The sequence below is a fragment of the Pecten maximus genome, chromosome 11 (genome assembly GCF_902652985.1).
Source record: "Pecten maximus chromosome 11, xPecMax1.1, whole genome shotgun sequence".
NCBI classification, from domain to species: domain Eukaryota; kingdom Metazoa; phylum Mollusca; class Bivalvia; order Pectinida; family Pectinidae; genus Pecten; species Pecten maximus.
The window spans coordinates 9,597,406-9,615,211 of record NC_047025.1 but is presented as its reverse complement, the minus strand read 5'-3'; the positions used below and the strand labels follow the sequence as shown (position 1 = coordinate 9,615,211).

Below are 17,806 nucleotides of genomic sequence, written 5' to 3'. Positions count from 1 at the left end.
TGCTCTCGCGATATTTCCCAGGATTCAGTCCCAACGGCTGCAAACCACGATGGCTGACCATTCCACCCCGAGCCGACATGAGAAAAGCTTGGGACTCCTCACAACTAAGTTTGTTTCACTACTGCAAGAAGCCAAAGATGGAGTTCTCGATCTGAAAGTGGTAGGTTCAAATTAGATATCCCATTGCATCCTTACCCGATACGAAAAGAAGTATGAATTGGAGACCCCATGGAAAGCATGTATCCATGTTTGTTTATGCTTTTGTTCGTCTTCATTTGAAGCTGTCAGCATGGTAATACATCCTGCTACTTACACCGTGTGCAGCAGTTTCTGGAATAATTTTGGATTTTGAATGATAATAGTCTTTTTTGCGCTATTTGCAGTTGTCTCAAATGTTATATTGACACATGATTTACATGTCATTGAATAAAACTAAAGGAATGCCGGGTCATGACCTCTTTAATTTACAAATTATAAATATTTTCAAATTTTTAAGTGCGATAGTTTACTTTAAGGCAAATATAGCAGTGGTTTAAGCTTAACATTGTATGTTTTATTCATATGAATTATTTACCTTTGAAAAATGCTTAACTTTTTCTGTGTTGTGTTATTTTTTTATAATGCAATAATTCATGTCCGGTTTCCTGTCCACCTACCGCGACGTGCATGGTTCAAACTCATTTAGAATCTTTTGCAATATTCATCCATAAATATAACCCTTGATATACTTAAACACTATTTTAGTACAGTGATGTCTCAAACATTTGTCAAGAAAACGTCAAACATTAATTATGAGCAGACTGACAAATCTAATTGACAAATATATATATAATCTAGCAGAAAATTGATGAAGTGACAGAAATTAATATATTGTAGACTAGTGAAATATAATAAGAACCCCACCAAGTTTTCTAAAATTAATGAATTTTTTAAAAGTAAAACAAAAAGATGCATTAACAAAACACTGGAATCAGTAGCATATTTATGACATAAAATTGTAATGAATCTAATTATATAATGATGGATCCGGACTGCTCAATGCAATTTAAGCATTTTCTTTTGTTATCAGGTCACATAAGACAGTAAAATATTTTCACTTCATTTGCATCAAAACTGAAAAATTTGCAGATTTTATCGCTGTCAATCAAAAACACCTTTCTGAATGAGTCAATTCCAAAAGTTTTATAAGCAGACAAGCAGTGATGAAACTTAAAGTTTTTATTTCAAGTTTTACATTGATAATATTGTTATTCAGCAGAATTCTTGATTTGAAGCATTCAATATGATAGTAATTCAATATTTACAGATGAAATGTTTCCAAATCAAAACATTTAAGTAGGTCAATTTTAACTTTTTTCAACACATGTGTACAATCCCTTTAGCTTTTGGACCTCATCTATTGAAATATTTTGGACCTCAATTCTAATTTCATCCATTGAATAACAATATAATATTGAATACAAAATTTCAATGATTCTGACATTTATATATAGTTAAGTGGAAGAAATCGATTTTGGAATTTCAGAGTCTTTAAAATACATTGGCTGCAGTTTGATATCCCATACCCACATCTCACTGAAAAGAACAAAAAAAAACCCCAGCAATTTAATCATAAAAATGTGAAGCTTGCAAGACAAATTTTCATAAATGTGAAACTTTTAAGACAAATTTTCATAAATGTGAAGTTTGTAAGACAAATTTTCATAAATGTGAAACTTGTAAGATTTTATCAGGATTTTAAAATTGTTGTTAAACAGCTGTGATTAGGCTATTCACCTTTAATTTGAACAACTGGACCCTGGAGTATTTGTTTAGAACAGTAATTGCATACAATATCTTAATTCTTCAATTCTTATATACAGAATAAAATATGTTGGTATTCAAGCAGGGGTTTGATGTGCGTCATTCTGTTTCTGTTTCAGGCTGCTGATACGCTTGCAGTTCGTCAGAAAAGAAGAATCTATGACATAACTAATGTATTGGAAGGAATTGGTTTGATAGAGAAAAAGTCTAAAAACAGTATACAATGGAAGTAAGTTTTTATATAGCTAGCTATATATACCCTGTTATAGGTTTTATAACATAACTTAGATTAATTTTGTCCGGGGCATATAATAAAACTTTGCAGGGCTCTAAGTAGCTTGACGTTCCAGTTTTGTCATATATGCCATAACTTTACAGCATCACATATGACATCACCAATTAGAATCAGACGGGGAATAAAAATAGTTCTTTAGATTAAAAACCGGTCAAATTTCCTGGATCATGTAGTTAGTTTATTTTTGATGCAATTGTTGGATCAAAGGTTTCAGATAATGAACTGCTTGTTCAGGTCAAAATACATTTTCCAAGCATGATCAAATAATTTTTTTTTTTTTACTTTTCACAGATATGAAAAAAATGTTGTATCTGAATGATAAATTCTATGATTCAGTGGAATTAGGCATCATTGATAATATCTAATTAGGCATCATTGATAATAGCCAATTAGGCATCATTGATAATAACTTCTTAGGCATCATTGATAATTACTTATTAGGCATCATTGATAATAACTAATTAGGCATCATTGATAATTACTTATTTTCCAGAGGATCGTGTCCCGGCTATCCTACTGTAGATGGTATTCCAAATACCCCAGAGAGGTGAGTATCCTAAACCATGCTTTGACTGAAACAAAATTTTCTATACATTTATTACCTTCATTTAAGATTGTAAAATAGCTAGATCAGGACTGTTTACTTGTATATTAAAATAATTGATTGATATATATACACAAACAAATTAGCCAAAATCTTATCAAAGAATTTCAAATATTTATTATCACTATTAAGATAAATTAACAGTTCAGAAAATTCTGAAACTTGACGGTTATTTTTATTGAACACAAATACAACTAAAAAATCTTTTTGTAGAGGATCACGGGAAATCGCAGATAGACTAGGGCATTTGAAAGATGAAATAGCTGAGCTAGAACAACAGGAGGCAGAATTGGACCAGCACAAGATATGGGTACAACAGAGTATAAGAATGTCACAGATGAAGTCACAAATACAAAGTATCCTTTGATGATTCTAAATGATCACCTACTTAAGTGGTCGGATGACACAGTGGTAACATACCGTACTTCCCTTTCACCTAGGCTGCCGGGGTTTGATTCCCTGATTGGATATGAAAAGTATGGTGTCACCAGTCTGACCATGTCGGCTTTGCCCTGATTCTCTTGTTTCCTCCCACAGTAAGACCCCTTGCACATTTTAATCTGAGCCAACTAGCATTATTAGAATATTAAAGTTGATATAACTTTTTCGCAATTGTTTTAAAATAAATAAAGTTTACTTTTTTCTAAATCAAAGTTCAACTGACATACACATAACATGGTACACATTCATTGCTTGTCATGTAATGGGCGTGCAGTACACATGAAAATCCTCTGTTGAGGAGTAACTGGGTCTCAAGACTCAAGTTGGAAGTTCAGAATTCGAGAAATTGATACAGTTAATATTGTAATGTTCATTAATGACAACAAAAAATTTGATGAAAACTGTAGAAAAAATGTTGAGAAGAGCTGCAATTCATTAATAGAATTTACACTTTCAAAATCTTATAAATACAGTCAAACTTCGATGTTTCGAAGTTCAAGGGACTAACAGCAAAACTTCGAAACAGCGGGACTTCGAATTATTCATGGTTGACAATAGATCGATGTTTTCTTGATAATGACCATATATGTTAATGTTACATGTCCTCGGTGTCTTCGTGATGATCGTCGCCTGTCAGGCTCAAAAGTTAATTTATACCTCAAACACAACAAAATAAAAATGCTTTTCATTAATTATACCTAAGCATTTTATTAATTAAACAAACTATGTATCGGTTACAAAACACTTATATCGCGTTTAACAGATAAAGCAAAAGAAATACAATGCACACTTACGTAAGTCGTTAGGCTTTTCTGCTAAAGACACGTGCGGTTACGTTATGTGCATATAAAATACGGAATGCATGATTGAATGACAAATATTCGATTTACTTGGATATTTATGTATAAGTTTGCAATGTGACACTTATGAGTGAAGACATCGCTAATTGTTTGTGTTTAAAATTGGTCCGCTTGTTTTATAGTTCCGTAAAATTTACTCACAGACCGCTTATTTTAATGGCGGCGAAGATTATCAGAGACGACTTCCGAAATGTTTTACCGGAGTGATTAAATGTCATGGCTTCTAAATACACCTTTTATCTATCAAATTGGTCTGATTATTAATTAACCCCATGATCGGGAGTGAAAACACACGCTATCGTTATCCCTATTGTCAGTCAGGGCATCTAGGGGAGAAGTGTGAAATCTTGCCGCGGGGGTCACGACCAACACCTGTCCAGTGGTCAGTACAGGTAAACTTTTGTTCGAATCATGAGATGTCAATTACCTATGACATCATAGCTAACGGGCCATGAAAAAAGTTCGATACATCGAAAACTTCGATTTATAAAAATTCGAATCATGCATAGGTTCGTTAGTAGCGTTATATAGTAAGGAAATTCGGGACCAAGCAAAAAGTTCGATACAGCGAGAAATTCGAATCAACGAAGTTCGAATCATCGAGGTTTGACTGTATATATCTTTTTAAGTATTTGTTACAGATCCATTGTATGTAGTCTTAAACTTGAAGCAGGACTGTATTCTTCCTGTTTTAAACAATAATACATACAACAATATTCCTTTATTTATATTCATGGTTCCATATAGCAACCACAAAAACAATGAAAGTTTATACACCATGAAAGTTTATACACCATGAAAGTTTATACACCACGAAAGTTTCATTTTATACAGCATTGCTCACAATACTAGACCCTATGTAATTTGCTTCTAATTCATGTGATTTATCCCTCGGAATTGCAGTTGCCAGGTACTTACCGTAGGTCGGTGGTTTTTCTCCGGGTACTCCAGCTTTCCTCCACCTCCAAAACCAGGCAGGTCCTTTAATCCCCTTGAGTTTCTTGAATAACTGAAATTAAAGCACCTTGGATATTTATTTCACTAATCACTACGACTCTGTTAATGAGATACCTATTATGACTTTTGTTTGTCTTAACCTACATCAGACTAGCCTACGTAACACATGAAGACATATGCAAGTGTTTCAAAGGCGATACATTACTAGCTATTCAAGCACCCTCAGGAACGCAGCTTGAGGTTCCCATACCAGAAATTGTAAGTTTCAATATTTAATGACAAATATCTCTCAACCTTTACAAGCATCCAAGCCAAAATGGGGGGGGGGGGGGGGGGGGAGTTAAGTAATAATTATCAAAAGATGTCTCTGTATTCTTAAATTTAAATTTTTCAAAAATTAATGGAAGTCCCTACAGTATTCTTAACGCTGGGAACCGTTGTTGGGATAAAGATGAAGTTTTGTTGAAATATTTTTGTTCGATACAATGCAACCCAAAATTCAGTTGATATTTGTTGATTTTTCAGGGTCCTGGTTTTAAGAAAAACTATCAAATACATTTGAAAAGTCAGTCCGGGCCAATTCACGTATTACTGGTCAACAAAGACACAGATAACACAAGTCCTGTCGTGGTGCAAGTACCGCCCCCAAAAGAAGATCCAGTGGCAAACCAGGTCACTGTTGCTCAAAACCAAAATGTAGACCCAAACCAGCCTGCAGTGTCTGGCAAAGGAAAATCATTGCTAAAGGTAAAAATGGCTTAAAATTTCCACATAAAAAATTACAGCAAGAAATACATCAAATCATAGATAATGGTCATTTATACATATATTTTTCCTGGCTTCATGTTTTCTTTGTGTTTCGTATCGAGGTAAAAACTCTTTGAAGTGATACAAAAATGTTGATCAATGCAAATGTATATATTAATGAAATATTTTGTTGTTTAAAAAAATTAGTCTCCTGACTTTGTGCTGTAGTATAGTCCGTGTTCAATTCAGGATTAGCAACGAGAGGGAGAGAGCCAGTTTGTTTGAATTATAAAGGGGTCATGGATGCAATGGTGCGGCCTGGATTGAACACTTGAGTGTTGTGCCGATAAACTTCTTACTTATATCTGTTATGGCAACATGTCTATTTTAATATAGTTATTCAAAATGTATTTTCTTGCTGTTTCAGCGTTCCCCTGTAAAATCTCCCCTGCGGCAGTCACAACCTGTAGTAGATGTGACAGTTCCCACCACACGAATGGCAACACGATCATCACCACGCAAATCTGGCCTGGGACAACCTATAGGTAGGATTGGTATTGGTCATCGTCAAAACATCCGACAAATCTACAAATTATATTGGGCCCTGTGTTCCTGAAAGGACTGTTTTCATATATGTATCTAGTCAAATGCTAGCCAGCATCCTTGAGACCAGATGTCAGAAAATGTTAATTTGTTGGACATTTTTTTCTCATCACTCTTGAGAATTTTTAGCAAGATTTCCATCTGTGTTCACATTATCATTGAGTAGTGGAATTTAATCTATTATCAGTATTTCGATGAACAAATACATCAAATATAAAACTTAACGATGAGAATTCAATCGCAACAAGCAACATGATTTGTGGTTATTTATATTTTTACGCGTCTACCGGTTTCGCCAAAACATATGGGCTTCTTCAGGTGTTCGGGCTAAATTGGTAGACAAATAAAAGGATAAATAACCACCAATCCTGTTGCTTGTTGCGATTGAATTCTCATCTTTATCACCCACTTTCTCAATTGCTTTGCATACTCGGAGGTATCCAAACCGTGATTACGGCACCTACAGGACCTCAACCTGCAGTATGACGTTGGCTCTTTACCCCTACGAAATATAAAATTTATGTCAGTGTGAATAGCACACATGGTCACTCCTATTACTGGTCTAGCTAGCAATCAAATGCATAATTTATTAGCTTCAGTTTTCTGTCGGCAAAAAAGTATCGTCAATATCTTGTTAATAAAGATAATGGTATTGAAAACAAAGCCATGTAAGTGTTTTTAATTCATTTATTCAACTTGGAAGTATTTTACCTGAAAACTGGACATTTTTTTTTTCGCAAGAAAATTAAAGATCCTATGTCAGAATTTGATAATATCTTTTTGTTGTAGCTTCAACATCAGCTGCAGCACTACAAGCGCCGTCAATGGACACTCCACCTAGTGATGTTCTCCTTGACCCATACCGCTCAGATCTAGGCAAACACACCTTTGGTAAAAACATTGTCTTTATAACCTGCTACATGTTGTTTCTTAACATTCATGATTAGGAAAATCAGAATCATCAATTTGTTTATTAGGAATACCCAGTGTCTCAAATTAACTCGCCCAAATTCATCTTATCAACAACCTGATATTTAGGCATGATAACCTGTTCACATCAGGAAAAATCTAGGAATCAATATTTCATTACATTTGATCAGAAATGAACATTTCAGTTTTTGGAAGCTGAATAATTCAAATAATGTTAAAATATTGCAAAGATTATTGCAAGCAAATGTGATATAAACTATATAATTGACTATATGGCCGCTTAACTTTGGTTTCCCTTTAAAACACCCTTAACTTTCACCCTTGACTTTGAAGGCTATGACCAGATATGTGCGTCAGGAACTCCTCGGGGAATCTACATTTCAGTGATAATACCCGAGGAGTTCAGGATGCAGATATGTGATCACTGCAGGTTGGCAACACATCAAGACTCCATGGAGTCTGTGCTAACTCTAAAATCTGTAATAATGATCTGTACATGTTGAAATGTGTCCGTCTGTATGTAGGGAAGAGTGCTGTCCAATTAACATCTATGTATGTATCTTTTATCAACAGGTGATATGGAAGGAGATTTAATTGAGGAGTTAATGTCTTCAGAAGGTAAGTTCATGGTTATGTTGTAGACTAGCAGTAAAGTTATGTTTTTGGTCTCTTTTATGAAATCCAATCCTTTTTGGAGAAGTAAGGAGACTAAAGAGAGTATGTTTTTGACTCCTGAAAATTATATGAGACTTTTTGGTTTGAAGGAAGAGACACTTCTGTTTGATGTTTGACCCTTTAGATTTCTTAAGAAATGGTGATTTTACTTTAAAAAATCGAGGGTCAAATGAATGCCCTACAAGTTTTATGAGACATTACTTGTGTAATGTTAAAAAAAGTAGCTACTGACATGTAAATTGAAAATGTTCGACTGAACAAAATGAGTTAAACATAAATTGAAAATGTTCGACTGAACAAAATGAGTTAAACATTCATTTATTATACAGTCAATTAGTTATAGTTGAATGCTGTATATCCAAACACAACATATCAAAACTCCTGTTGTGTCCACCTTTTAAATCAAGTTAACCTATTATATATTATTGGGACTTATCCACAACATACTCTATCGCAGAAGCTTCACCATGACTAGCCCCTCCAAGACCATGTCACTACTAATGCTAATGAGTATGTTGTGATTAAGCCGCCCTCCCCTACTTATATTTATATTCCACTTTAATCGCCCGGCATACCTCCTGGTATCCATACTCACAGTAAAGTGTCCAACTTACCAACCTGGATACCTTTCCTGATGTTGCAGTTTTAATAGAGGTTTACCTGTCGTTAAGAAATCACTTAATCTAACATTTGCATAACCAAAGAACCAAAATTACCCCTAAATACAGTATTTAGCATTCTACTCTAATAGATTTTACTATATGACAGAAGAAAGGCAAAGATTTAGTCCGTTTAAATCTGATTTGGTTTGGTTGTGATAAAAAATCTAAAGAATGTTTCACGATATTGAGTTTGTTTGATTTTACAGCGTTTGCACCCCTGTTGAGGTTAAGCCCGCCCCCAAGCGATCGAGATTACTATTTCAACCTTGACGACAGTGAAGGAGCATGTGACCTTTTTGATGTGCCCCTGCTAACGATGTGATAGAGCTAGACCTACCATCTACCTCACTGTGCCTTCAACAGACTACATTAGTCTGATTTGATTGTGCTGCAGGTCTTGGTTATTTCTAAACACAAAACAGCCTTGTGATTCACCAGCATGAAAGGCAGCTTGTTTTTTGTTGGACAAACCATGGCCAGTCTTGCGCAAAAATTCATGAGAAGACTATAATTGACCAGGCCGTGAAAGCGTCAGCACATCTCCACCCTGTATGTTTTAGGGGTACAGGCCTTGTTCATAGTGATGATTTTACTAAACACAAGACCTGAACTAAGTAATGAGGTATGTTCTTCCACAGACACTATATAGTGCTAGAATTCGTTACACTGCCAGAGACGCTGTCATCAACTCAACTACTGCCAATCATCTTTTATCATCGTCGTGTTCGTCACACACTGGAGTACTAGCATTAACAACGAATCTCGTGCGGACCAACACTTGTCTAGGATACTTGTCTAGGATTTATTGGTTGTGTCCAAATATGAGGTTGATCCATACTTAAGGAGGAATGTTCCAAAAACCAAGAAGTGTACCAGTTCAGTTTTCCATTAGAATATAACTTGAACTGCTTAACTCTTGATTGAAAAACTATAAACAACTATTTCACTCCAATTCCCAATTAATTATGCCCAAGAATTTGATTTCTTACTTTGAAAAAAATCTTCATTTCCATTGATTTGTCGTAACCTTGCCAACAAACATGATCAAGTCATGTGTGCAGCTATGTTAGAGATTATCTTGGCATTTTAGAGCAGTATATGTAATCTAGTAATTTGAAGTCAAAAATATTCAAGATCTTGTTTGTCTGATCGCATAATTTTACATTTTGAGAGGATTTATGACACAAGGAAGGTGATATTGGCCTGTCATTTGAGAGTCGGAACATTCATTAAGCTCTAATAATTCAATAATTCTATGCCATAGTCACCATTTTGCAATCTTCCATAGGCATTAAGACTCTTTATATGGTATGCTGCCAAACATCAGTTTCCTGGAGTCTCGGATCTTCAAACTGGGATCGAGAAAGTGGAAAGTTTATATATGATAGGGCAAAACAGAGAAGTTTCTTTTATATTGGTTTACAACAAAAAGAATAATTTTGTTTCTTCATGTCTGAAACAAATTTTTAAGAGTTTGTATAGAAATTTATTATTTTGTGTTAGGGTGTCATACAGACATTGTATGAGAAATGATCCCTATGACGGCAGGATGAACAGCTATTAACGCAACTTTAAAGAATAGTTCTAAGTGATATTGACGACACAATTTTCCTGCCGTTTTAACACTATTTGTTATTTAAGTGAAAATCAGAGGTTATTGCATATGTCAAATTTAAAGCAGAATTTACTTGCATATTTTGAACTGTGTGTATCATTTCTGTTATTACTGGAAGAGCAAACCTGGCTCTACTCAAATCCAAACTTAATTGTCTTAGTTGACTTAATGTATAAATTTCAATCAATGTTATGATATCAAAGGGCTTGCAGTAAATTAAACTGGCAGTTACAAAATGGCAAAGATTTATTTTGAAGTTTGTATGTGTTCTTAAAAGTCTCATATGTTATATTACTGTCACTAAGGGCAGCGTTTACTGTTGCACATGTCTGTGAAAAGTTTCTTTGATCTAGTAATAAAAGTAGCTCAAAAGTTTGGTAAGACGAAAACAGAAAATGTATATGTATCGTGTATTATGTATGGAATTTTCTCTTCTTTTTTTTGGATGGTATTCAGGAAAGTTTTTGCACACAGTGTAAAGAGTGTATCTTTACCTGGATATTGCAGTTCTCACATTTTTTGTGGATGCAAATTTTGGAGTTGTAAATATGTTTCAGAAGAGATATATGGCTTTTCTGGTAAAAAATTCTACTTCATGTGTCCAAGGTGGGGACACTAGCTTTGTTAAACGGGGACCACAGAGTTGATAATTTCAAACAGTACCAAAATATGCTGAATTTTTTCGATCACCCACCAATTTCAGTTTTCCAATGTTAACTGGATAGATGTTTTATTGGATAGCTGTTACAGCGTAAGAAAGGAACCAAAACAGACACGAAATGTTAAACGCTAACATATATGTACATGTTCTTGAGATGGTTGAATTGATAATCCATTCACCCAACACCCTGACGAGGAAATATTTATCTCGCTATTTTTACAGTAGCATACTCTTCCTCTGTTCTTTATGAATTATTTAACTGTGATATTTTCTTTGTAATAAAATGCTCTGTTCTATAAATATGTATCTTGTCAAACAATTACTTTTTTTTTAATTAATCATGAATAACTCATAACAGATTTGAACTTCTGACCTATTTGGATTTTTTTTAGTTTCGCTTGTGTAAAATAAAAGAAAAAAAATCAAGCTTAAAATTTTGTAATTGTGGCTGATTTTTTATTTTTATTTTTGACATATAGATTTAATATATCAATAATGCTAAGTACCTTATTTGGGTAATATAAATGATAAAAATCTTTCTGATCTGTGTGTAATTAACCAAAAGTACAGTAAATTTTAATGTACACACTATATGTTTTTATTTTATTATAGGGAAATAAATGTTATCAGAAAACAAAAGTGTATATATATTCATTTAATCTTACATGACTAGGAAAAACTGATTATGTTTGTACTTTGTTTTACGTAGTTATGTTAGATTTGTAAGTAGAATACTGTAAGTTCCTTAATCTTAATGTACATGTCTATGTTGAACATTAGTATACAATTTTCTAGTTAGTTAGCCCATACTGAGAGTTGAAAATGGATAATATCTTCTATATTACCATTGTTTTCAGTGAGTGATGGGATTTTTATTTTTTTTTTCCTTGTTATATGTCTATTTTGGGTTATAAGAAAAATGAAAATGTACACATTGACATTTTCTGTGTTGCATTTAAATCTGATTTTGTATTGAAATACATTGGATGCTAGTTGACTTGTAAACACTATTAAATGAGTACTGTGTGAAAAACGGTTGGCCCTGAAATACACAAATTATCATTCCTTACAAAATCTGAACCCCCAGGTCTTCTCCCCCTGACATAAAAGGTTCAGAATTAATGCTGTAGTATACTGTATTTATCTGTCAATAAGCCCATCTCTTGTAATAAGTCCATGTCTGGTAATAAGCCTAGCTATGGCTTTTTGTTTCAGTAAAAAAAAATTCATCAAAGACTATTCCACTGTTCTGCAATAAGCTATATACCCCTAATTACTCCACGATAAGTTTTATTTTTTTGGACCCCTGGGTTTATTACTGGATAAATTCAGTATAATTTCTACCATTGACCATATCTTGTGTAACTACAGTGTATTAAAAAGCAGCGAAAGATGATAGATGAACTACAATTTATTCATATTCAACATTCCCCGTAGGTTTTCAAGTTATAAAGAATATTTCTTAAAACTTTGTTGTAAAAAATGATTATGGAAGAAATTGCATATATACTATGTTTATTTTGTTAAAGAATTATGTTTGTAATCAAAAGCTTACATCATCAAACCATGTACATGTATTCATATGCAAAATGTATCGCATCAAAGTACGTGACATTTTTGTGTTTTAGATACTAATTCATTTTTTTCATCGGCAAACGGATGTCGCATAGCATTTTGTATGCTATATGGTGCTATCATCATGTTTACTCAAATAATGCCAATATTTCAGCGGCTATTATAATAAGTAAGGATTTCTCCGCACTAAAAGAATAATGTTGAATTATATAATTTGTTGTTTATTGATTTAAGTGACAAATATTGTGGTGCACCAATTTATGTTTCTGTTAATTTTATTTGTAAACTTCTACAATACACTGAAGTCTTATAATTGAAAGATGTCTACAGTATTCTTTTGAAAAATGTATAGAAATCTGAAAAGATACGTAACCCTCAGTATAATACTTAAGAAAATTAACTGCAAACTTTCACGCATTAGTCATAATCTGAAGAGAACATCTTTCACACAGGAATTTGAAATCTGTTTTCATTCAATCCTGCATGGTACTGTAAACTTAAATATTTTAGCAGTAATCTTATTTTAGTGATTTTCGCACTGAAGAGTTTCGCTATATTTTGATTGCACTAAAATGGTAGTTTATCAACAATGTTTTATATGGCTAGTATTGCCGGTCGCTAATCTATCTTTCTGTTTATTGGTTTTAATTAGCTTTTACGCTAAAATTTGAGCACGCCAAAAAAGTACATTCACAGTATTTGGAAATCTGTTTACGTGATTACGTAAGTTGAATTTTTTTTACTCAACAATTCATCATGTGCCATATGATTGTCCTTTCCATGCGCGCTCCATGTGTTACCATAAGTTATACTGTTTCAAGAGAGTTATTTAATTCAACAATACTTAACAAGGCTTTTCATGTAAATTTTAGTTAGATCTATCAAACGTTTTGAGATTATTTCGAAGGGAGGAGAAAAATGAAATCCCACAGCTACAAACATATTCTAGTGTCATCAAATATTTCCTACCAGTTGGTTATATATATGATAAGATTTTCATATACAAATGTATATCACAACCTATGTAGGGTTTATTATAAGATTTTCTCTTAAAATCATTTACAATCTGATTAAAATACATCTCAATACACCTACGCTATGAAGATATATTGTACATTTTGTATTTTAATCTGATTGAAATCTTTCTCTAGTTGTGATATACAAAAATCTTTTCACATACCTTCTGGTGTAACAGAAACTCAAAACTTAGGTAACTATTTTTAGATTCTATCAATTCTTACTTGTTGATTATATGATAAGTGTAAAACAACTGTTGTAAGTGTTTGCTGTATTTATATTGGTTACAAACATTTATATGATGGTGTTATGTACTAACCCATGGGTACTTGTCTTGTTTGGTAATGGCTAAAAGGTTGGACCAAGGTCATTGAGATTTGTAGTGAAGCCATATATATACTTTACTGTATAAACGGTGTGCTGCTGTGTTACATTCACAAATGTGTTCAAGGCCGTATTTCATATACACTGCTCAAGGTAGGAGTGTCGTTTTTACGACATTTGAAAGGAGAATAGCATTATTATTCCCCCCCTTGTGGAATTATTCATATGGTATTCGTTAGAGCGGCCCCTTTTTGATATTGATATATTATCAAAAAAAATGTAGTGAATTACTGGTACAAGCAGGCATGATGTTCTGTTTCAAATCCCAAAGTGTATTTCTATATTGAAAAATTTATTGCTTTATACAGTATGTGTTTCCGCTGTACCAGGGTAATATTTGGAGTAATCTTCCCATGGATATAATCTTATATCTTAAACAGACTTTGTGATCAGTAATTGAGATTTTATGATTGCCTGTGTGTTATCATAATCATGAAATCAACTTTGGTGTTCTTTTTTTAACAAGAAGACAATTACTTAAAGGCCAGATTTTTTTTTTTTTTGCCAAACTCTTCTGGAAAAATAGCATATACTCTTAATGTTAATGTTCAAACAACAAAATAAAATTAAAATAGCAAATCACTTCATTAATGAAGTTTCACTGATATACTTTATTCAGTTACATCCTATAGCTTCAAAATAAACAAAAAAAAATTAAACACTACTATTCTAATAATCTATGTGGAATATAGAAAACATTGTTTACTTTTAGATACTGTATACTATATCTAATCATACTAGTACTATAGAAATATATGTACCTGTTATTATCGTGAAACAATACATTATTGGAACAACCCAAAACCTGTACTGTAAACATATATAACATCATTGGAACAACCCAAAACCTGTACAACATTATTGGAACAACCCAAAACCTGTACAACATTATTGGAACAACCCAAAACCTGTACTGTAAACATATATATTTTAGCAGTAAATTTTGTTGAATGTTTTTTTTTTTCATTTAAAAAAGCCTTCTGCCAAATTTTGATTGCACCAATTGAAATATCTTATATTGTTTTCTATGGCAACTTTAATTAATGCACCAGTCAATAATTGTGCTAATCTGTTAAAATTCGGTTATATGCTAAAATGTGAGTACTCCAGAATGAATATGTTTACAGTATTTGAAAGTTAGATATGCATGAACGATGGTTGATAACTTGTACGCCAGTAGAAAACTCTGGTAATCATTAAACACTTGTTCGATTTGACTCTTTACTTTAGAGGTTTTGCCTTAAGATGTATATGTCATATGGTTATCTTCTTTTAGAGTTGAAAGAAAACATTTTTCTTTCAGTACCATGTTTACCACAGGAAATTTCCTCTCAAACAATTTTTTGAGTATGATTTTTTTAAGTGCTTTTGGAATACAAGTTATGAAGTGTATTGATAAATTGAATTTGGTAAAGAACTAAGAAGTTGCCTCTGTCTATTTTCATTTTCATCCATTATGTGTATGAAGCCACTTTTCATCATGATAACCCATATATATTACTGATGTGTTGATACTTACATCATAGTTATAAGGCTTCAGCCTTTTGATCTGTTAATAAAAATGTATAGTTCTGTTGTTGTAAGTAAACTGTTGTTACAACTTCTCGGAGACTTTTCTTATTTTTTCTTTCACATATGTATTTACAGAGACTTGTGTTAACATTAAGATCACAATTTGATACCAGCTGGATGTTGAAAGATTATTTTTCCCTGTACAGTCTGAAATTGGAAAGTTAGCTATTTGGGCAACTTAACTTTGTTTTGTCTTCTTCATAACAATAAAACTATGTGGCAAAGCATTTGGCTTAGAATTGGAGTGATCCACTTAAAAGTCACATGGGTCAAATGTGTTGAAAATCTTCGAACAATTTCTAAATAGCAACATGCCTAAAGTGAAGTTTGTGTTACAGTGAAGTGTTATAAAATCAGAATCTGACCTTCAAAAATGGAGGTCAGTGGTGCTGAGACTTATATTTGGCCATATAAATCATGAAAAAGAAATATTTTAGAGATCTTTTGTTCCTATCAGGACCTGTCACCAGGGTTGTAGGGGACAAAATGACTACCCACTGTGACCATGGTAATGACCAACGTATGATCTGCCACTACTAAATTAAGTATGGTACTTCCAGGTACACTTTAGTAATGGGTCCATGCATTTAAACATTTCAGATGTCTCAAACATCAGGTTCAATATTTCTTAAAAATTGAATTTGCCTTGTCATTGCTATAATGGCCATCAAATTACACATATTTTGATGAAAACATGGCTATGCCAGAATCAAATTAGAAATCACATGACACAAAGTTCAAGGTCATCAGGTAATATGTTAAGGTCAAGGATCCCATTGTAACATATAGCAAACACAAACCTGTTCTCCTTTACCACAAGGTCACATGGTGTTCATATGACGATAGCATTCTCAGCATTAGTGCGATTTTGTTTTTTAACCCACTATAACCAGGTGGCCAAAGATAAACTAAAATTGTGAATTATATGGTCTTCACCCCAAGGGGCCTGAGGTTCAGGGCAAAAAGGGGTCAAATTGAAATTTCAATATTCTTCTCGAGATCCTAATAAGGTAGAATCAAATACTATTTATAGGCAGAATGGTATTAAGGTGCTTTACCATTATTGTGAATTTCATGACCTTGGGGTTTTGGCGTTCCCCCCATGGAAGGGAGTAAACTTTATTTTAGTTTATATGGTGAAATCACCTTTTTGAGCATAATTTGTTGGATTGACATTAGAAATAATTCAAACTTTGTTAGAATTATCATTATGGGATGGTGTATGATGGTTTGCACATATTGGTCCTGACTGACCCTCAGGGGCTGGACAGGGCCAAAATCGGTCAAATTGACCAAACTATATTGGGGGGGGGGTTTGGTCAATTTAGTGCCCTGGGGCTCTTGTCTCGGCAACATTATATGTAGGTTCCCCTTGGTCCCTATTTGTGCCCATTTAATATTGAGTCTGATCCACTCTGGCCGAGTGGTTAAGGTGTCTCGACACTTTATCACTAGCCCTCCACCTCTGGGTTGCGAGTTCGAAGCCTACGTGGGGCAGTTGCCAGGTACTGAACGTAGGCCGGTGGTTTTTCTCCGGGTACTCCGGCTTTCCTCCACCTCCAAACCTGGCAAATCCAGAAAACAAAATGGCCGACAGACTGCCATTTTTGATTCTAACAGTTGAAGCTTAGGTAGTATCACACTTTCTTATACACAGAAAGTTCTTTTTAATTGGATCTCTCTTGTCATCAAATGATTAAAGGGAAAGTAGAGAAAAGAATGATTCGGTGGTGGGTGCATATATCCATCTGGGATCTCGTTTTGATTCAAAATAAATGTCATTACATTAATCATACCTACTGAACTGAAGGTTGCAGAAAGTGTTGATGTGGGAGGAAGCACAGGGGCTTGGCACGATTTTCCAAATGATAGTCTATATACATTTTTTGTATATATATGTGGGAGGAAGCTGAAGTACACAGAAGAAAACACATAAGATCAGGTAGGTTATTTAATGTTCAATGTTTCGCCTTACGGCTCATAAGCATACTAAACGATTACATCATACAATTTACAATCTTTAATTAATATAATTATGATACAATTAACGCAAGATGGACAGTATTGATATAATTACTTAACATATAGAGTAGATCTAATATATATATATATATGTATTGAAAATAAATATTACGGTAAATGTTACAGATGTTATGACATACAAAAGTGTAGTCAGGGGGTAGACGGTTATAATGTTGGTAAACCTAGAAACTGATATGAGTGAAAACAAAATAAGCTAAAGCCGAGCATGATCTAGATCGTGCTGTAAAACACAATTTCAAGTACTGCCCTAAATTACAAAGCTCTTTCCTGTTACGTACAGACAACAGCTGGATAAGTTTATATGAAGATGGGCGATTCCAGTAAACATTTTAATGAACTTAACAAAATGAAACTCATCCTCT

The 17,806-nt window shown here is 33.5% G+C and overlaps 1 protein-coding gene and 1 long non-coding RNA gene across 2 annotated transcripts; one reads left to right on the top strand and one right to left on the bottom strand.

The window, feature by feature from the left end:
* Positions 1–9: 9 nt before the first annotated feature.
* Positions 10–13,935, top strand: LOC117337058 (transcription factor E2F5-like). The gene is given in 11 exon segments (XM_033897841.1): positions 10–160; positions 1,923–2,032; positions 2,592–2,645; positions 2,916–3,022; positions 3,025–3,058; positions 5,110–5,218; positions 5,486–5,707; positions 6,135–6,252; positions 7,100–7,201; positions 7,814–7,858; positions 8,784–13,935. Coding segments are annotated over 11 exon segments (1,128 nt in total). The 5' UTR covers positions 10–49; the 3' UTR covers positions 8,900–13,935.
* Positions 13,936–14,282: 347 nt separating this feature from the next.
* On the bottom strand, positions 14,283–15,443 carry LOC117337059. Its single transcript, XR_004534746.1, has 2 exons — positions 14,708–15,443; positions 14,283–14,634 (listed from the first exon to the last, which is right to left on the bottom strand). It is a non-coding gene; the product is annotated as an uncharacterized LOC117337059 (long non-coding RNA).
* Positions 15,444–17,806: the final 2,363 nt, after the last annotated feature.